The 21634-nt window shown below is 40.6% G+C and overlaps 1 protein-coding gene and 2 long non-coding RNA genes across 8 annotated transcripts in view; 1 reads left to right on the top strand and 2 right to left on the bottom strand.

Annotated features, from left to right (window-relative positions):
* Positions 1-21634, bottom strand: part of LOC125721413 (NACHT, LRR and PYD domains-containing protein 3-like) — a 213174-nt gene that overhangs the window by 160345 nt on the left and 31195 nt on the right. For 5 of the 6 annotated variants that reach the window (XM_048997293.1, XM_048997294.1, XM_048997289.1 and 2 more), the window contains one exon: positions 20750-20923. In XM_048997293.1, coding sequence (XP_048853250.1) covers positions 20750-20923 — 174 coding nt within the window. Of the gene's footprint in view, positions 1-18181; positions 18745-20590; positions 20638-20749; positions 20924-21634 lie in introns of those variants that run through there. The other variant, XM_048997296.1, reaches the window with a different exon arrangement.
* Positions 1902-7513, top strand: LOC125721449 (uncharacterized). The gene is made up of 6 exons (XR_007385749.1): positions 1902-1922; positions 5925-6115; positions 6374-6463; positions 6545-6700; positions 6854-7071; positions 7359-7513. It is a non-coding gene; the product is annotated as an uncharacterized LOC125721449 (long non-coding RNA).
* LOC125721454 (uncharacterized) lies at positions 14547-18175 on the bottom strand. Its single transcript, XR_007385754.1, has 2 exons — positions 15879-18175; positions 14547-15683 (listed from the first exon to the last, which is right to left on the bottom strand). It is a non-coding gene; the product is annotated as an uncharacterized LOC125721454 (long non-coding RNA).

A 21634-nucleotide genomic window follows, 5' to 3' on the forward strand; every position in this document is an offset into this window, starting at 1 on the left:
TTCTTCTCCTCATGGCGGTGGAAGGTATATGAACGCCAACCTTACATCAGGGTAAATCTCCAAGCCATGGAACTGGCCTGTGGTGACATAGGTGTGGAGACATGTCAAGCCTGGATACGGCATGCCAGGGGTTTTTCCCCCGTTGCCTGGCCAGAGAAAATGTGGCCTGTGATGTAGATGAAGTCCTGTGGCCTGACCCAGTACGGAGAAATGATGCTGTGGCGGAGTAATGCACTTCTTTTCTTTGTACTTCAATTGTATATTTTTGTGCTTTATTGTTATGTACAAGTGCTACATGTAAATGCACAGGATTTCTGTTTTGCTACATGCATTTAACCTAAATAAACATTTATTTCTACCGTTTCATGTCCTGAGCATTGTGTTTTCCTTTTTTCTATGTAGTGTTTAGTGACTACTCAGTGGAGTATTGAATTTAGATTGACTTGAGGCATGATTTGACAGCATAGTTCAGTTCTTAGCGCAGATTGAACTGTTTTAGGGTGAAAGTTTGGTTTTGCAAGAAGAGTCAGAGGTTTTGTGAATGTAGCTTGAAAATTGGGTTTTGTGTTCACAGTTTAGAGAAAAGGAGAGCAGCTTTCCAGGAATGTCTTGGCAATCGAGAAACTGTAAAAGGCTGCACCATATCATGATATGCAAATAAACATCCAGCATCATTGTTTCACAGGGAAGTACATTATTTATTGATAATTATAACCCTAACCCTTACTTCTCAGCTTGACAAACATAAGGTGCGGCGCGTGAGCATGTGAACTGGTTGAAATGCAAGTGTCTCACAGTCAATGCATAAGACTTGAGAGCCCTGACTTTACTTATATAGCCCACAACATGTTTATGATTCATAAATAAATCTGGTCAGCAAATCGGTCTTTCATTTTCCACAGAATAAAAAAAACGATAATGTTTTCCCGCTGATAATTGCAGGCGCGTTTCACCCCCGGCACTGGCTGGAGACACAGGCAAAAGGTATACAATCTTTTTGAGGTACAAAAATTATTCCATCTACACTGCACTTCTGCATAACTTCCATCATAGTGCCAGTTTTTGTGGTCAGCAAGTTTATTACTGTAAGCACCTCCATAGTAGTGCCTCTGAGGAACTGAACCGGACTTCCGATGGTCATACATATATACATATACACTCACTTCACCACAGCGTGGGTGAAGGCGCAGGAAAAGTTTGAGGAAACAATTTTATTCCGGTACATACAAGACACACAGTGCGGTTAAACTGTGGTAGATGTAAATTAATACCTTTTTGATTATGGTGGGTCGTTAATTGTTAAGTTAATCTTAAAATGTTTGACTTTTGTCACTAGTTAGTTAGCCGGCAACTGATTGGTCTGTGCTAGCTATAGCTCTCACTAAAATAAGCGTGGGTCGGTTAATAAAAGGTAACTGAGAGTTATCCATCCATTTTCCAAACCGCTTATCCTACTGGGTTGCGGAGAGTCCGGAGCCTATCCCAGAAGCAATGGGCACGAGGCAGGGAACAACCCAGGATGGGGGGCCAGCCCATCGCAGGGCACACTCACACACCATTCACACACACATGCACACCTACGGGCAATTTAGCAAGTCCAATTAGCCTCAGCATGTTTTTGGACTGTGGGGGGAAACCGGAGTACCCGGAGGAAACCTCACGACGACATGGGGAGAACATGCAAACTCCACACACATGTAACCCAGGCGGAGACTCGAACCCAGAAGTGTGAGGCAACAGTACTAACCACTGTACCACCATGCCGCCCCACTGAGAGTTATAATACCATGAAATATGTTTTGTATTTCAATTATTTGTGTTCTTCGGGTGAATTTAATAGATTATTTGAGAAAATGTGCAGAAACATTTGACATTCAATAGCACACTCTGTCTCCGTTTTAGGTTCGACCACATATCCAAGGGTAAGTGTTTTTTTTTTTTATTGTATAATTCTATATATCTGGAAAAATGAGAAATACCACCGTGTAAAACTGTTGTCTGATAATTATACAATACAAATTAGGGGAAAAACGTTTAAACGTTAATGAATAAGTCAGAATCTCAGTGCACGGTGGAGTTAATTGCAATATGTTTATTTGCTTATATACCTTACTGTTGTGGTAAGCTATATGCATTGATTATTATGATAGAAATCTGTGGTGGTGTGAAATTGATTTGAGCACTTAACTTTGTTCACCCGCGCAGAAATTTGCGCACTTGTATTTCAATCTTGTACAACCCTGCACTGAAGTTTGTGCTTAGAAAAAAATTTGCACACTTCTGTTTTCAAAGTCACAGATGTAATTCCACATTTGTGTGTGTTTTCAGAAGCCATGTTACGGCTACCAATTGGGATCATATTTGCCTAAACTGAATATAGGTGTGTTGGGAATGCTGGGATTTCTGCTACCTTTGTCATCACCTAAAGTTTTGTTAGCCCATAGCTCCCAGACGCCGAACAGCAAGTACCTGGGATCCAATGCACCTCAAACCATAACAGTGTAGGGAGCCGCCCACTGGCCCAATGGCGGAATCCAATGGCGCAGCCGAAGGCTGTGAATGCGTGTCGGTCCTTCCAAGCGCTCCTGGGAATTACTTACCCTTTTTAATATACAAAATATTCTTTTAGACACATATCTGACTCCATTTTATTAATGACCTTATTTCAGTATATTGTAGTCATGACGTTTATGTTGTTTGGATTACTTTGAGACTCTCCTTTAGATTACCAACTCTAGTTTACCCCTGACGAAGGAGTCCGCCAGATTCGCCTCGGCTGATAGGACGATCCGCGGGCTTGTTCCACAGGGTTTGTCTAAGAGGCACGGAAATCGCCACCATTTAAGACAAAGTCAGCCTCTGATTATTCGGGTCCCTCGACCTATATAATTTCCCAAAGGCTCAGTGTCTGCCAATTACTGAGCATGTGGGTGCCTCGGAGATTAAGCTGATGTTTACCCAAACCACACGTACGTCCACCTCAGAGGCTCAGCCGGGGGCAGCCCATATCATAACGTGTGTCAACCTCAGCGGCTGTGAAGGCACACCTTTCGTAGCGGTAGTTTGTATGAGGTTTACTTTTGGCTCGTCTCAGGGACTCCGCCGATGCCGTCCATTGCCTTACCATGTGAGCGTCTCAGGGACTATGCCCAGTGCCTACGAACATAGTGTGTACGCCCCTCACAGGGTAGACCGGTACCTTTCATCAGCGTGTGTTGACCTCAGAGGTTAAGTCGGCCCGTAACTGAACGTGTGCGAACTCCAGAGGTGTAGTTTTGGTGTCCACCTAACTTAACTTGGGCAGTCGAGTTTGGGACCCGGATAAAGGGGATTTAACCCAGAGGCTGCAAGATAGTATTTACCACTTTAGTCCTAATCAGGATAGAAGTCCAATCTGGAAAGTTTATAAAGAAGTTAGCAAATCAGACAGTCATAAAGTAATCGAAACAACATTTATTAAACATACTACAATATACAATTATTGACATGTGGCCACATACTTGTAAATACATTTGGACAAATACAATATTAAACAATCACATTCCTCAGCTGAGAGTGCACAAAGTTCTGCGGAAAGTATCTGACTACAGATGGACTTTTGCGCAGTTCTCTGTGGGAGCTCTGATTACAGAGTGACCCCCTGACTTCTTCTGAGGCCCTTCCTTAAGTATCCAACTCAGGTGATGGCATGTCTCTGAAGACTGACCAATTTCGGTCAATGGTTAATTTTAGGGGCATTGCTGACCTTGGCTCTCAAGTCCCCAGCCAATCAGATCACTTTAGGGGGTGGTCGTAATTCCCTTGTTCTGCCATGTTCTGTCAGTTTGGTTGGTTTAGCCGAAGTTTCTATATTTCTCTTAGGGAAAGTTATACTGCCTTAAATCTGAGAGTGTAATACTCCTCGTCTCATGCCTATTCAAACGAGACCAAACATGTGTGTATTTGTCCCTAACATCTATGTGTGGTGAGTTATCCTGTTTATAGTGGAAAAGTTGTCAGTGTATGAAGACTGACAGCTGTTGTTGCTGTGAATTGACTATGGAACTCCGGTCACTCCGGGGGTGAAAGGTCTTGCTTTTCCTATATTGCTCCAGTTATTTCTATCCAGTCTCTCAGGAGCCGGCAGGCCTTTGCCTTCCTTAAAAGGGATGGTTTGATGCGTGGAGTCCAGTCTTGCCTGGGCCAGCGGAGCTCTGAAATAGACTGATGCAGGCTGATCAGAGTTGGGGCCTGCAGGACCTATAAGTTTTATGTCCTTACAACAGCCAGTAAAAAATCATTTGGTTTTTGTTTTGAGTATTATTGGCTAGATTCGCCTGTGAATCAAACCGATGCTCCACTCACATATACCTTCAGAAATCATACACGGCCAAATGTAGTGTATTGAATGCTGTATTTATACTGAACATTATAAATTAGCGTTTCGAGGCAGAATCGTGAGAGAATTGTGATCTCAGTTCTGAGTGAAAAAGCCATTCACGTTTTTCTGTAACTGTACCGTAGTTGTATATTTCATGCTTTCTGTTCTTCATATTTCTTTGCTCATTTAGTTGAATGTGAAATTAACAAAGTTTTTTACAGAGTAAAAATGACTTCACAGTCATTGAGATATATATCACACACACACACACACACACACACTTTAAAGGCACGTGCAGCTAAATTATACTGGCTAGTGGCAACATATTCCTACATATGCACTGTAAAGCTGTTTTTCTTAAATCTTTTTAGAGACAATGGGAACCTCCATTAACAAGCTCTGGAGTCAGGCAGAGGGCTCGCATTTCTTTAGAAAAACGACTGCATGACATTGCAGAAGACTGTCTGATAGAATCAGAGCAAACAACAGCTGACAGAGTTGACTCTCAGTTCACCACCAATGACACTGATAGCTGCAGTGACTCAAGTCTCTCTCAGATAGATGACCATTTAGATGCACTTTGCACAGATGATACTGGAGGAGAGGCAGAGAGACTAGATGCTTCAGAGTCTGATTCTGAGTCAGAGTCTCAGTTTGTTGACAAGCCAGTCAGCCTTGTTGCAAGCTTAGCCAACTGGTCTGTACAGTGTGGAGTTTCTTTAGAGGCACTCACAGCCCTCCTTAGTTTGTTGAGAGTGTACCACCCAGATCTGCCCAAGGATGCTGGAACCATCCTTCAAACAAACACGGAATATAAAATCCAACAACAATGTGGTGGTTTGTATCATTATAGAGGTATCTTGACAGAACTGCATGACACACTAACCCAGCTAATTAAGAATGTTGCAGATGGCTTTACTTTTAGACTTCAGATAAATATTGATGGCTTAAAGGGTCAGATCAGGCCACAAAATGGAACCGCTCATGTATTTTGTGTAAAGTGATACATTTAAGCATTTCTTATGTGTGAGTTTGCATTTATTGACATTTTGTGATTTCTGATCAGGTGATTATCGAAAGGCAAGAGAGAAACTGACCTGTAACACGTCTGAGTTACAAACAGACGAGGAAGAAGTGATTAGGAAAAGAAACATGAAGCCGAGGTTTGATGTGTGAGACACAGGCAACATTTGAAAATATAAGAACATTTAGGCAGATATATTTAACCAGAGAGCACATACTAGGTGTTGCAAAACTGATATGTTGTGCTGCTACAGTAATTTTCCCTAATTATCAAATAAGTAAAAGGTAGTTTGTAGTGTGGTTATTACTTCTGCACAACTTCAAATGACACAGGGATTCATTGATAAGATCTAAAGAGCAGACTAATTGAATATTTAGTGCCTGGTTGAATTTAAGCAATTTTTACTCATTTTAATGTAGTTTATTGATGTAGTTTAAACAAACTGAACACAGTCTGATACAAGGAGTCTCTGTCGGCTTTGACTGTTTTTGCTCGTGCCAAAAAATTAACTGCTTGATTTTGATTTGTTTTGTTTGTTAGGCACGTTTTTGGTGATACAGACTCAGACAATGAAGTAGAAGTGGGTAAAAAGAGGAGATGCAGCAGTATCTCCTCTGCACCAGCACCACCTATTCCTCCACCTACTCCTGACATACCCTCTGATTCAGCTTGCCAGACCTCTGCTGGACCTCTGCTAAACCTGAGGCATACTGAATATCCCTGTTTTACCAGTATGTTCCTCTGTTGTCTTTGAATCATTCTGTAAGCACCGGTTATGCTAATATCCACCTATTAAAGATTAATATAACTATTCAGTCAGCTTAGTTCTGGAGGACTGACAGTTACTGTAATTTCATGTGCTTAGCAGAACTCAGTCAGATGAGTCATTGAAACTTAATTTACTGCTATGATAGTGAATTATTTTATATATGAATAGCTGTGTTTATTTCTAATATTCACGTAAAAATAATCATTGTCATTTTTCCCAGCTGCACCACCTGCCCCCATTACGACACTTGGCATGCCTTCCAGTCCTCTTCACTTCTCCATTAGACATTCTGAACACGGCCGTTACACAGGTACTATACTTTTATGATTACTTTATAAGGCTTTGCTCATGAAAGCGATCACTTACATGCATTTTGCTTGCCTTTCTCCAGCTCCAGTGCATGCAGTTACCACCCCCATCTCTCACATGCCCTCAAGCTCTATGAGCCAGGTCTCTGCTACACCTCTTTCAGAAGAACATCAAGACCATTCATGTAACCCCCGGTTTAGACTGGGGAGGACAGGCACTGGACCTATTCCTTGCTCTGGTAAAATTCTTTTCATTTGAAAACTGAGTCTGTGACTAAACGATGTTTAAAATAATAAATATTGAGAACTTGGTAGATATTGTCCTTGTGACCACATTATAAAAAATATGTAAATCAACGATTTTAATTAAATACTTTCCCAACTCTTTGTAGCCGCTCAACTGCACATCCTAACACTGTTGGAACATATCAAGGAACAGCAGATGCAGCTTGCTGCTACCGTTAATAATCCTGCTGCACGTATGGCGACAGACACGGCTGTGGCTGAAATGCCTCCCAATGTCAGTTTGCCACTGGCCACCATGTCTGAAGTTGAGGAGTTGGAGGACTGGCTTAAAGATTCAAGAAACTCGCAGGCTAAGCAAAACATGGTATTGTAACTTTTTACGTTTTAATTTTAAATTAAACTATCATTGCTGGGCCAATATACTGCTTATTGTATCAGATCTCTGAAAATTGACTCTTTCATCGATTAACTTTAACATAGTTAATGAAAACAGCAAAACCAAATAATAAATTAGGTTTAATGTTCAGATAAACCCTGAATTGTTTGTATGACATGATGTGATGTACGATCAGGATCTCCTACAGTTGGTTTTCACAGTTAGTATGTATACTTATCTTTGCCTTTTTATATGAAATATTTTTGTCTTTTCAGATTTCTGCTCTGGGTGCTACAGGAGGACAAAATGCTAAACGAGTCACATGGAACATACTTTCAAGGCTTTTCTCAGATGCAGTAGCCAAAAAAATAAACTGGAAAGGAGTTAATGGGAAGAAGTGCTTTAAAGAAACGCACACAAGAAGTTTGCTGATCAGTAAGTACGGTGCATACAGAGAAGCTGGGTATTAGACACCTTTCTTGCAGGACTGTTATAAAAGATGTGAATTTTATGGTACATTGGGGCAAAGATGCTACTTTTTTAAAACAGTTTTTTTAACTATGTGAGTTTGTATTTCTTTTAAGAACTCAAATAACTGGGCAGTTGGCTATAAATGTTTCTTGGGCAGCTCTGTTTTGTCTCAGCAGTAGGTCATGCATGTCTTTGAGCTGACTGATGGTTGAGAGTTTCTATTTCTATACAGCACTGTAAAAAATTATTCATTGACTCAACTTGACTGCTGTGAAGTCATCTTGTTGCTTTGACAGAGTTAAGTTATATCTATGTAAAGTGATAAATTAACTACAATTAAATAAATTAGTTGATACAACTTGAAGCATGTTGACTGAACATTTTGTGTCAAATAATTTGGATTAAAAAAGTTTAGCTAAAACAACAAACCAATGCTGGGTGAACTAATTTCATGAAGTTGTTTTTACAAATGTGAATTAAGCTTGTTCAACATAAACTTATTTTTTTCAACTTAGTCCTCAAATTTAGTTTGGTTAAGTTTACAGAGGTTGATAGAGCATTCCAAAACCTACCAAGATATGCAAATAAGACCTACAAAGCTACTACTAATCTACAAGAGAAGTAGTCCAACAAATATTAGCACAGAAAATAGCCCAAGACATATTTCAATCTGGAATATTTATTCTTAACTGAAGACAAATGTCAACTAAGACATATGGTCAACTATCATAACATCAAAAGTACAGGTACTGCTCAAATGTAAACTCTCCTTTAAAACAGGCTCCTTTAAAACAAAATAAAATAGTGTCTCAGAGACACATTTCCTCTGAACAGAGCATCCACAACAAACATATCAAATGTCAAGTGTGCAGCTGCCAAATAATAAAAATAATATTAGTGTCTTGCTGATACATTAAAGAGATACTTTAAATATTACAAAAATGCCTCTGTTCACGGGAATAGGGCTGAAATACATAAAGTGTATAAGTAAATATAAAGACACATTTGCTTCAAAGATCAGCAAGAACATCAAGACACAGAAAATTAAAACATAGCATATGAAGATGCTTGCATTGTCTAATTAAATGAACAATTTATTCTTCAGAGAGTGGACTCTGGCAGTGCATGCGTCCAGCCCTACTCCCATGAACAGTCATTGAATTACCTCAAGTCTTTTGGATAGTCAATGTTCAGAATGTACAGCAGTCCCATCAGATTGACAAAAGCACTGGGTACATCTCGCAAGTGGCGTATGACAATCATTTCTTCAACCACAATGGCAATATCATTGTAGGAAGCTGGAAGGGGCTCCTTCACATCCTCAGCAACTAAGAGTATTCCAATCAGCATTCCCCTGATGACGTCCTCCTCAGGATCCGTGGGCTTTAGGAAAAAATACACAAGTACTTATTCTTTAGGAAAGTTTTGCCAAATAATGCATAAGTGTATTCCTCCTCCATGTGAATTAGCTTTTTGGATGACATCACACTTCTTACCTCACAAATCTTCATGAATGCAGATGGATTTTCCTTCATGTACCACGGCAGGCCTTGCAAAGCTGTTGCCCTCTTCTTTTGGTTTGATACCTGCCAAAACACACGAGTAATATGTTTAAAATCTAAAACTGGGGATGCACAATAAGAAACATTTTGCGCACGACACTCAGCTGCATCACAATAATGTGATGAACGCGTGTCTGTAATTAACACTGAACATATCAAGCAAGAGGCAGTGTTGCAAGTAGAATGCTGGATGTTGCTATCAATCAGCTAAAATATGAGTTTTAAAGGGGAGGATTTGACTGAACTGTAGCACGTGCTGGAGTTCCATGTGGGAGTGAGCGTTTACATGGTGAAAGATGTCACTGATACGGTTTTATGCAGGTACTTGTTTTTGTAGACCGATGAAGGTGTGTTGGTGGTGTGCTGGCGCTTGTTTCCAGTCAGACATCATGAGTGCAATGCCCCCTTTTAAAAAACGCTATCTGCCAGTAAGCAGTTTCACCAATTCTATTAGCCAACTTTATCAGATTTAATGTATTTTCAGGGCAATAAAAATGTCATTTTACCGCATATCGGCCAATAATTTATCTGTCCGATAAATATCGTGCATCCCTACCTAAAAGTAAAAATAAAGTGATAAATCAACAGTAGGGAGAAGTAAGAGTTTACCCCTCATTTTCTCTCTCCTTCACTTCTTTACATCCCCAGTCCTTCTCCCTATTCATCAAAGATCCATTCTCCCACCCAACTTGTTACATAATATAGGTGTGTAAACTACTGCTAACAGCTCTGAGTAGTAAAAAAATTGTGCATGTATATGTGGTGAAAGTGACACAGTGTACAGCACCTTTGGTTGATAAGATTTAAAATGTTTGACTGAGACTATATTCCACTCATGCAGAGAGCTTTTCACAACATGGAACAAGCATAGCATACCCGAGGTATCCAAGAAGCACCTGTATGACCACAAAGACCCAGCAGAAATATACTCACATCCTTGTCAAGGCTCTCCAGTAAGGATGTCATTTCTTTACTCCCCTCAAAGCGCTTTGACCTGAACAACTGAAGAAGTCTGAGCAGGTGACTGTCCAAACGCTCATAGACCAAAGTGAGGTCCATAGACATCAGCCTGGTGAATTCTTTGACGATCTACAATAAGAAGGGACATTTTAAAAATTTGTGACAGTACACTGGCCTTTCACTATTTACTTAAATATAAGTTACAGTAATATTTACATTCCTGCAAGCTGTCCAGAAACAATACTCAACATTGCCCTTGCCTTTGTAGATGGTCTTCTCTTTTCAGGCTACCGTACTTTGTGCTGAATGAAATCTTCAAGAAGGCACTATAGAGGAAGGAGATTACATGTTAACCCACAACCGCTTGAATCACATATGATTAAACTCGTTTCAGTATATATAACTAATAAAAGAGAGAGATAGAATACCGGTTCCATCAAATTGACAGGTCGGGTCAAAAGGTCACTTGGGGGTGGGGCTTGTGGAGGCGGCGCTTGGTTGTGGTGGTACGATGTGACGTCACGGGAGTTGGATTTATTATTTAATTATTTATTATTTATTAAATTATTTATTATTATTTTAAATTATTTATTATTGTTTTAAATTATTTATTATTGTTTTAAATTATTTATTTATTATTTTAAATTATTATTTAATTATTATTACTTTAAAAATTATATTGAGGAGAGTGCTTATGAGTGTGTGTGTTATTTTAATAAGTTATTATTTTGTCGGGCACCGCCGGGGCTGAGCGGGGGTGGGTTACCTGATGGAGCGTGAGCGTACGCTGTGTCTGGTGTTGCGGTACTGTGGTAAGGTCCCGGGCTTTGGAGAATCACCAAAGGACTTAGAACTCTGTGTCTGGTGCGGTACTGCAGTAAGGTCCCCACGGCCTTGGATAATCCTCGGAGAGAGCGATGCCGGAGAGCTGAGAGCCGTGCCGCTGCGCGAGTCTGATGCCGGAGAGCTGAGAGCCGTGCCGCTGCGCGAGTCTGATGCCGGAGAGCTGAGAGCCGTGCCGCTGCGCTGATGCCGGAGAGCTGAGAGCCGTGCCGCGGCGCGAGTCTGATGCCGGAGAGCTGAGAGCCGTGCCGCTGTGCGAGTCTGATACCGGAGAGCTGAGAGCCGTGCCGCTGCGCGAGTCTGATGCCGGAGAGCTGAGAGCCGTGCCGCTGCGCGAGTCTGATGCCGGAGAGCTGAGAGCCGTGCCGCTGCGCGAGTCTGATACCGGAGAGCTGAGAGCCGTGCCGCTGCGCGAGTCTGATGCCGGAGAGCTGAGAGCCGTGCCGCTGCGCGAGTCTGATGCCGGAGAGCTGAGAGCCGTGCCGCTGCGCGAGTCTGAGAGAAACTCTGAGAGACTGAGACTCTGGGAGAAAATGATAAAGTTGGAGCAAAGAATGAGAGGAGGAGGCGGAGGGTCTGTCGTCCAATAAAAACGCTTGGCGGTAGTTTTGACAGTGTATGTGTGTTTCTTCCTCACGCAAGCGTTTGTATTACATCAGCGTATGGGGCCACACTTTTGAAGGCCGTCTCTAACAACTTGGGCCATACATAAAATCTGTTTGAAGTTTTGTTTTTCATATATGACCTCGCACAAGTACAGATATGGGTTAATAGAGACACGATATGAGCGCACCTGGTTAATTGCAATTAAATAATCTAGTAAAGACACGCAAGCGTTGTATTACATCAGCGTATGGAGCCATACTTTTGAAGGTCATCTCTAATGACTCGGGCCATACATCAAGTTGGGTAAATCCTGTTTTTCATACATGACAGTACAGATATGGGTTAATAGAGAAACGATATGACTGCACCTGGTTGATATTACGGCGAGCGGGGGGCCCTTTTCCTCCTAGGGTAGAGGCACAAGTATCTTCGAGGTCTTACTCTTCCTGCCACCCAAAGAGCCACAAGTTTCATCCAGGCCTTACCCGGTGAGTATATTATTTATTTTATTCGTGTGATAAAAACGCTAATTAATTAAATTAAATAAAAAATAACATTCTAATAATTCTCTGTTTTTTTTCTGTGTACAAGAGAGAGACTGCACTGACCGGTCAAGAGAAAATCTACAAGAGACCTGAATCAGCAGTGTTATAAAGCACATAGCCAACGCTAATTAATAAAGAATTTAAGCATAATAGCCCAGACGTACCATGGCCTATAGCTGGTACAAATGGAGCTATCCTACGGCCTACAAGATAAAAGCATATAGCACCAAATTGGAATCAGTAGTCTTTAAAAGAATAAATGGACTAGCAACTGTCTCTGGGGGAGCACCCCCGGTTAGGTACTATTAAGCAGCATTTAGTGACATGCATCAAAACACATTTTTAAAAACTTTGACAGAATAAAGTCTTAGTTATTTTAATAGATATGTTTTTCAGTAAATGTTTATTCACGCGCATGCGGACAAACACACACCCCGGAGGTCAAACTAAAAAAAAGCTGATACAAACGACAGTTGTATCAGACACACACACAAAAACACAAAAGAGTTTTGCTCAATCAAAAAAACACCAAACATATATAGTTCACGTTTTTTATTAAAATGTATAAGGATTGTTTTGTTATAGCGCAATTTTAAATTAATATGAGTGGGATATAAGTCATTTAGGCAACAGGATTTGAGGAAGAACCTAAATAGCGGCTAGAAATGACCGACCAGGCAAGCAGAAGTCTGCTTTTCTTATCTCACAAGTCATGGAAGGGTGGGAGGGGGGCCACATAAGTGTGGGGTAGGAACTGTGGAATCAGGCAGGGGTGCAAGAATTTAGGATTTAGTCTTGTTATTTTAAAGAAGGTGTACATGATTATTTTATTATATTTAATAGGAACCAGTAAGATGCATTTAGCACCATGCTGCAAATACACATTAAAAACTTTAAAGAATAAGGTCTTAGTTATTTTAATAAAGACATCCTACAAGGTGCCCACGGCCCCAGCTTATATAAATTTAAAGCTTGATCTGAGATGCTTGCTGGAGTACAATGCTAAGGTGACAACGGTAATGGAGCTGCAGACTGTTTGATAGTTAATGAAACATAGTTCAAATTCAACAGAGTCAGCAGTCATCCACTATGCAGGGAGACTACAGATTCACTATAACGACCCCATTTATCTGCCGGAATTATAAAAAAAAAATTCACAGAATAAAGCCTTACTTATTTTAATAAATATGTTTTTTCAGTAAATGTATATTCATGCTCATGTGCACAAGCACACACACACACACACACACCGGTGGTCAGGGGCTTTAGAGTTTAACTTTAGGTCTGTGAAAGTATAGGACCGCGATGTGCATACAGACCCCAAAACATACTAACTTAGTTGTTCATGAGTCTTATTGTGAAAAACCACACAAAATAGACTTGTAAATTTTAAAGAAAAGACATTAACAGCTTTTGTTAATGTTTAAATGTATAAAAACTTTAGATGTGTTTGTTAAACAGTCAAACAAAAATGTGTTATTTTAAAGTAGTATACAATATAACCTTAACTTTGGACGTAAGATGAACAACCTACAGACACACACACACACACACACAGCAAAACCCCAAGCATGCGCACAACCAAAGGTTGGGAAGTGTGCTTTTCCTTATCTCACAAGTCATGGAAGGGGGACACATAAGTGTGGGGTAGGAACTGTGGAATCTGGCAAGGGTGTAAGAATTTAGGATATAGTGTTATTTTAAAGAAGGTGTATTTATGTGTCTTTAGTATTTTACCCAAGGGTGCTCTGTTTTTCTTTAATAAACCCCATTTTCGTTTTGGAGCTGCTAGTGGATCATCACCTTTTTCCTGCCTGTGCCATAAAAATCAGCCTTTTCAGAAAGTATAGGCAGTGCTGTGCTTCGCCTACTACCACTTAGACGTTTTTTGTTGCAAGCACAGGTCACAGACCTGTCTTCAAATTTTATATTGCAAGTTTAGTGACAAACACCGAAAATAATTGCCAGGTCACAAGCACAGACCCCCTCTAGCCTTTAAGACAAGGGGGGCAAATAAATAATCCAAGTGTGCAGAAAATCAATAAAATGAAAATTAGACACAAACTAATTCAACTCAATAAAGAAAATATTATTAAGCTAAGAGAAGTAGAGTTTTTAGGTTTACCATTCATGTAGTACTGGAGACTCACTCAGACCATAGAATCATACAGATTAGCATTAAAGACACAATTTAGTAATTTAAGCATCCAAAATGAGTAAAAGAGGGGCAGGGCAACTGCTCATTTGTACTACTCCCTGTATACTTTCTCATAATGCTACACCATGGGGTTCCTACAACAGGCCTTGAAGAAACCTCTGTCCGGGACAGGTTACTTGTCACACAGGTGGACCACAGTCATCAATTATGAGATAAATACCTATTTCATTAAATGATTTTAAAAATAACACTTGAATATTCGAATGGAACGGTAATTCAACGTGTACCGGCAAGAAACCTTCAGCATACAACACAATGTTTTAAGCAGCAGACATGCTTTAATCACAGGACTTGTTCACCATGTCACATTAGGCCTGACAAACTGCAACTACTGTACAAGAGACGTATCCAAGAAACGGTCATATATATAACATCCCTTCAGAAATTCATGACACACTGTCTGATATTACAATACAGTTCATAAAAATGCCTAGGGGGAAGCTAAAACAAAAGGAAGATGACACTTCACGATTCTAATACACATATCACTTAATTTCAGAGTACCACAATTCACATAACTTCTACTATAAGAATCCCACACCGACATGCCAGTTAAAATCAGGCTCAGACGACGCTTCTAGCTGCAGAAGAAAAATACATTTGTGACCAACTTAAATTCAGCCTCAGTGTCTGTGTGAGGGACCAAGATGGCAGGCATGAGGCACACAGCTAAATTAGAAAAAAAAATTTTTAATTCTTTTTAATTTACAAAAAGAAAACGATTTAACAAAAAAAAAACAACCTGGGCCCACAAAAAAAATCAACTTATCACACCACAGCTAACAATACAACTAAACCAACAAGCTGATTTTCCCCAAACAAGACACCATAAGGACTATATATACTGGTTGGCCAAACCACAAGATACAAAAGAAAAAAGTAACAATGACAAATACCACAAATAAATCAAAACAGAACAATCAACTAATGCTTCAATCAAAATAAACAAAATCAAATTAACTCCAAAAACATACCTAAACAATAAAATAAAACTAAATACCAAACTATTCTACCCCCAACAAACAACCAGTTGGAGTTGTCCAATTTCCTGTATTTAGCCCAGCTCCCATATTGGCCACCTCTTTGCCTGGAACAGCCGGGAATCCCTTCAGTACTCTGCACGGTAAATCAAAAGAAACACACAATTAAACTCAAAACACATTATTCCACAGTTAACTAAATGTGCGCGCTTCATCCAGCAAACTGGGTAAATGTGTTAAATAAGGAAACAAAAGAATTAAATATTTAATTAATTAATTAATCAATTAATTAAATATTAATTATCAATATGCTACAACTTAAACTAAACAAACATAAAAACCATGAAATGATACCTCCCTTCAACTTAACTGTGTGGCTGTAGAGGCAGCCATCACAGGATCATTTCCCGAGAGCCTTCATAACAAAAGTAGATGGTTATCTTGCTGGTAGAGTAACCAGTGCTCCCCCTCACTCCTTGTTTTCTACATTCATCTTCCTTTGAATTTTTGCCTGCTTTCGTGTCACAGAGACACAGAGTTTGGGCAATGTAACAATGCTGCTGATATAAGACCCATACAGAGTATCAGACATATGAGTGTCCCAGTTTACCTTTGTCCCATTTAACATTCACCCAGTCCAAAAGGTCTCACAGTACATTCCATACCTGTTGGCAATATAAATACAATGAATGATTTCACTGATGAAATTCGTCTTGTGCTGCAAAGGCAGAACTGCAATCAACTGCATTGCCTGGCACAACAACCGCCCTGTGTACCAATCGACGCGTCTGGAGGGCTAAGAGCTGCCAGCCATCGCTGTGACCGGGTCCCTCATCCTCTGACTGTATATGAAGCCGGTCAGTCCCCACAAGCCGTAGTGAGGAATTGTCTCTATGAAAAATGACCCTTTCCTTTCCCGAGTGCTTGCAGCTCCCTCTGTGTTGTCCTGTGTGTGTGACGCAGCTCCTGACCCCCTGCCCAGTCAGCATGATCCCCAATCCCCATTTATCCCCAGTTATCACTTTGCGAGGCTGGAGAAGTCCTGCCATTTCCTGCAGACTTCAGTCCCAGATCACTGCTGGCCACAGTAGCCTTTCATCCTGGCAGTGATTTCCCTCCATTGTTCCCCCACCTCCTCCATTAGTTGTATCGCCGCCTTGCAGAGCTGATGTTTCCTCTTTCTCTGGCTGCTGTCCATGGTTTCTTTGTACAAAGAGCCCCATCACGTTTTCAACCTATTGGTAACTGATAATTTAATTTGTTATTCCGTCTGTGCGTTTTCAGACGTTTAGATTTGGATTATATGTTATATTGTTCATGTTTACATGCGTCATGTAGCAATGATTTGACTCATTTTGCCATTGACAATCGATTTTCCTCTTATTGACAGTTTGTGCTTTTCTCACGTGGAGGCTGGGAAGAGCCAACAAAGTCCTACTTAAAGTTTGTCTGTTAATTCTGGAATAATGAAGGCTTTTGGGAAACACACATAGACCACACTCATTCTTTACTTACATTGTTTGTTATTTTGTTCATTATTCGCTAAGACTGATCGCCTTCGGGAAAGCCCTCCCTGACTAGTAACTCTGAAAGGAGGAGATGTGAACATCCCCAGCAACTACTGCAGGCCTGTCAGGCTTTAAATTATGCAAATTATAAAGATAAGTTAATTGCAAAAAACTTTATGGATGGAACAGTATTTTCAGAAATTCTGTTTGAGAGACCTTAGCACATGAACATTTTAAAGCCTGTGGTCCACACAGATCTGTACAGTACAGTGAGAGCTGATTATAGGAGAGATTCATCTCTCATAGCTGACAGGCGGCTGATGTGACTCAGAATTGTGGCCATGCAGCAGATTTCTAAAATAATAGAGTATTTTATTTGATGTAATTCCACCTGAGGAAATGTGATTTAGCTTCTTCTATGGGACTGTGAATAGTCCAGCGCATGCATTTACTCTAGTGTACAGCAGAGCAATATTACAGGTTTTCTCGGTCACTTTGGTACATTTCTCAGATCAGAAATGAAATTCTCATAACTACTTGCACAACCTCCACATCATCGAGTCCCTTTTGCACATCATACATGCAAAGTCTCATTCTTTTGGTCAAATTGCAAATGCTTTGGCACAGTCGTGTGAATAATTATGTACATTCATCTGCTGATTCCTACATGTTCATGACATGTTGGTCAAAATATATTATACTGGTTCTCTGTTGAAAAGTCCGACCCCCCAAAACATCTGGTGTTAGTTCATTGTATAAGTCATTACATGCAAAATGGTCGTCATAATCGCTCAAGCATGTTCTCTGTACAACTGTATAACTGTCCATGTATATATATATACAGCACTGTGCAAAAGTCTTAGGCAGTCCAAAGAAATGTTTAAAGCTGTTTATCTGGATAGCAAGTGTACTTTGGCTTAGAACAAAAAACACAATTTAACATTAGAACATGTGCAAATTAAGAGTAACACAATAAAAACTAGTATTACTTTCCTCTGTTTTCTATAAAGTTACTGGTATCTAGTTGGATGGCTAGATGAACACCGCTTCAGTTCCCAAACTTCTCCTCAGGGGCACCTCAGCCGTTCTGATTTTGTTAAATTTCACCAACAGCTCAATTAAATAATTAAATATATTGGTTTAAAAAGTCAGTGAGAGATTGACTAGCTGTATGAGGTCTGCTAGTGGCCAAGTCAAAAAATACATGGCTGCACTGAACGATCGCTGCAAATACTAGGATGATTTTAGCAGAGGTTCTGAAATGGCGAAGCTGACACACTTTGACAGGCATCATATCATAGTTTTACACCAACAGGAGGATAATCTAAACATCATTTTCTTTGCCTGCCTAAGACTTTTGCACAGTTCTGTACATTTCAGAGTAAAAAGGATTATAAAGGTTAAAAATCAGAGATTTTACCTTTTTGCCAGGAGAACCATCAACACGTCACAGTGACACTAAGGAGTTTTTATCAATATAAAACCCTGGATAGAGGGACTCAGTGAATGAGGAGGTGAATCTGTGCAGGGGGGTCAGTCTATTAGAGGAGACTCTGTAGAAGGACAGAGCACCAGCCCCCCAGTCCAGATACACTCCTACTCTGCGGGAGCCTGAGGGCTCTATGGGTATGAGAGTCTGTTTCTTATTGTGCCAGACAGAGTAACTTCCAGTATAACAGCACAGACTCCATGACTTGTCATTGTATCCAAGCTCACAGTCACTCCCTCCTTTCCTCCTGATCCCTTTATAAGTCACTCCTATCCAGGCTGCAACTCCATCCCACTCAGCCTCCCAGTAACAGCGGCCAGTCAGACTCTCTCTGCACAGAACTTGGGGGCAGCAGCTGTCAAATCTCTCTAGATGATCAGGATATGGCTGCTTTGCACCCCATGTCACCTTCCTGTTCCCCCCTGACAGAGACAGGCGTCTGCTTGCTGTGTAGGAGTCCATCGTCAGCTGGCAGGAGTCTGTTGGCAGGAGGAAGAATTATTAATCCCATCAGGCCGCCTGTACTTTATGTTTCTGTACGATATAAAAACAGCACAACTTCCCCTAACGAAGCGGGAACTGAAGCTTATGAAACAGCTCAGGAAATGTCGGAGGGAGGCGAGCTAAACTAACAGCTTAATTACAGGGAAATAAAATTACAAAGCAGCAAAATTTATCAGACATATTCATCACAAGCATATTTACCACGAAACGGCACCAGAGATTAATACTAAAGTCAGTCTCTTTCCTTCTTACCGCTAAAGCCGGCGCGTGCGGCTTGAAAATGGCCGTCAATAACAGAATATTTAAGTATTATTATTACATATATAAAGTGATATTTAGTAAAAGTTTGGACCTGGATTCTGATACAAACAATGATTCTGGCGCCGCAGTCACGCTCCATGAGGATCCAGTATTTGCAACGATTGTCTGACATGGTCTTTAGTCACAGCAAAGCCGGTCTGAATGCATTTCACATGCATTGGCTTATTTCCGTGAAGCATGTCAGACTGTATCTACTGATCCGGGAGAAACACTGCAGTGTCAAGCGGGGCGGAATAGGTGCCAAGCAAAGCCGGCAAACTAATGATAATACCGTCTACAAACCATCAGTAAAATTTGGATTTAACTACACAGATCGTGCATCGTGAAAAACAGGAAGGTTCTCATTAATTCAGAAAAATATTGCTCAAAAAGACGGGATTATTATCTCATTAACTCGGAAAAACAGAATTGATTTTTTTCAGATGAATGCAATACGCTTCCATAGAGAACCGCTTACCGCGCGCGTGACTCTAGATGTGGCGCCGCTGCCGCGAGGCGTGAGCCCCGCATCTCGCGCAGGCATTTGGCCGCTCCAATCTGTTAACATGGGCGCCGAAATGAAATTTGATATTTTCTGTCGCACATCCAATGTATCCAGGGTGCAAATTTCTTTTAACGCCGTGGATCAGGAGAACTTTTTAATATTCATGGACGAAGCCCTACATGATTGGCTGGCTGATTAATATTCATGAGGGGGCACTACCTGATTGATTAACATCGACATGTGCTGCCTGTTTCTTCTGCCTAAGGCAGGGGTGTCCAAATCCAGTCCTGGGGGGCCGGAGCCCTGTGTAGCAAAGTTCTTTCCCTGATGCACCATAAATGATTCAGCTCAAGAGCTGTGTGGTTATTAGCACAAGGAGATGAATCAGGTGTGTTAAATCAGGGGAAACCCAAAAATGTGCAGGACTCTGGCCCTCCAGGACTGGATTTGGGCTCCCCTGGTTTAAGGCATTCAGTGACCAATCAGTAATATTCTCTCATGAATATTAATGAGTGTTTCAGAACCACCCTGTAAAAATGCAAATTCACATTTTGCATTTGAGGAGAGAGTCCGGTCTCACTGCCTACAGGTGCCTCCTTAGGACAATACTAACGAATCTCACACAGAAAACACATACACTCACGGCCTGCGCAAAAAGAACAAATGCAAAGGATTCTTTTTTTGTGAAATTAAAGATGTATAACTAATTCAGAATATATTTTAACCATCCTACACTCCCACACAAACGCGAAGATAATACAAGCAGCTATAAAGCATTTGTAAAAAATACTTTTAAAAACCATTAAATAAATTGATATTGTTTTTTGGTGATGATTCCGAAATTTTGTTTCTCGTTTGGATATTTGTCTAAAATGACATGAAACTCACCTAAACACAAACATGGAAATCCATCCACACACAGTGCAAAAAGCCACACTCATCACAACAATTGTGTGAATACAACCATAACATAGCATGCATGGTATTATTAATAAAAAACATGCAAAGACACTTACATTTCTGTAAGCCTGGTCTGGTCCTGCACTCTCCACCGTGATCCACACTATAGAAGAAGCAGAATGACATAGTGCTGCTGTATCCATTTATTTATTGATGTCTCTTCTTCACATACATGCATAAGTATCTAGCGTGTCAGACACACACTCTGTACTCACTTCAGCTTCTCCAGTTTACAGCTGGGATCCTCCAGTACAGCAGAGAGCAGCTTCACTCCTGAGTCTCCTGGGTGATTGTAGCTCAGGTCCAGCTCTCTCAGGTGTGAGGGGTTTGACCTCAGAGCTGAAGCCAGGGAAGAACAGCCTTCTTCTGTGACTCTACAGCCTGACAGCCTGCAGAGAGACAGACAAAAACTCCCCAGTAAATAAGATTACTTCACCATTACAAGCATTACTTTTAAGCAAAAGTGACTCCTCTAATAAATATTTCAATAATCACGCAAAATTAAAATTTTTTGAACATTTGATATGAACCTATACTTCTCAGAACAAGAACCAAATCCAGTTGATATAGAATCATTTTTAAATAATCTAGACTTACCCATATTAAGCAATGAAACAGCAGATGCCCTTGATGCCAGAGGTGGAGATTTCAGGTCCAGGGAGTACAAATCCAGACCAAGATTTTGTTGCAACAAACCAGTTGAGTCTCTGTGACTGTGACTCTTTATATTCAACTGGTTGGTTGAAACAAAATCTTGGTCTGGATTTGTACTCTCTGGACCTGAAATCTCTACCTCTGCTTGATGCACCATTAACATCAGAAGAACTCCATAAGATCCTCAAGCAAATGCCTAACAACCAATCGTCAGACCCGATGGTTACCCTGCAGAAATCTATACACATTTTTGGGGCATATTATCTCCACTCTTCAATAGACTGGTAAGAGAAATTAAACATGCATCACAAATCCCATCATATATGAGCGCAGAGACCATCACAGTGTTATTGAGACCTGATAGAGACCCAACACAACCCTCCAGTTACCGGCCATTACAGTGTTACTGAGACCTGATAAAGACCCAACACAACCCTCCAGTTACC

Source organism: Brienomyrus brachyistius, unplaced genomic scaffold, assembly GCF_023856365.1.
Source record: "Brienomyrus brachyistius isolate T26 unplaced genomic scaffold, BBRACH_0.4 scaffold33, whole genome shotgun sequence".
Lineage (NCBI taxonomy): Eukaryota > Metazoa > Chordata > Actinopteri > Osteoglossiformes > Mormyridae > Brienomyrus > Brienomyrus brachyistius.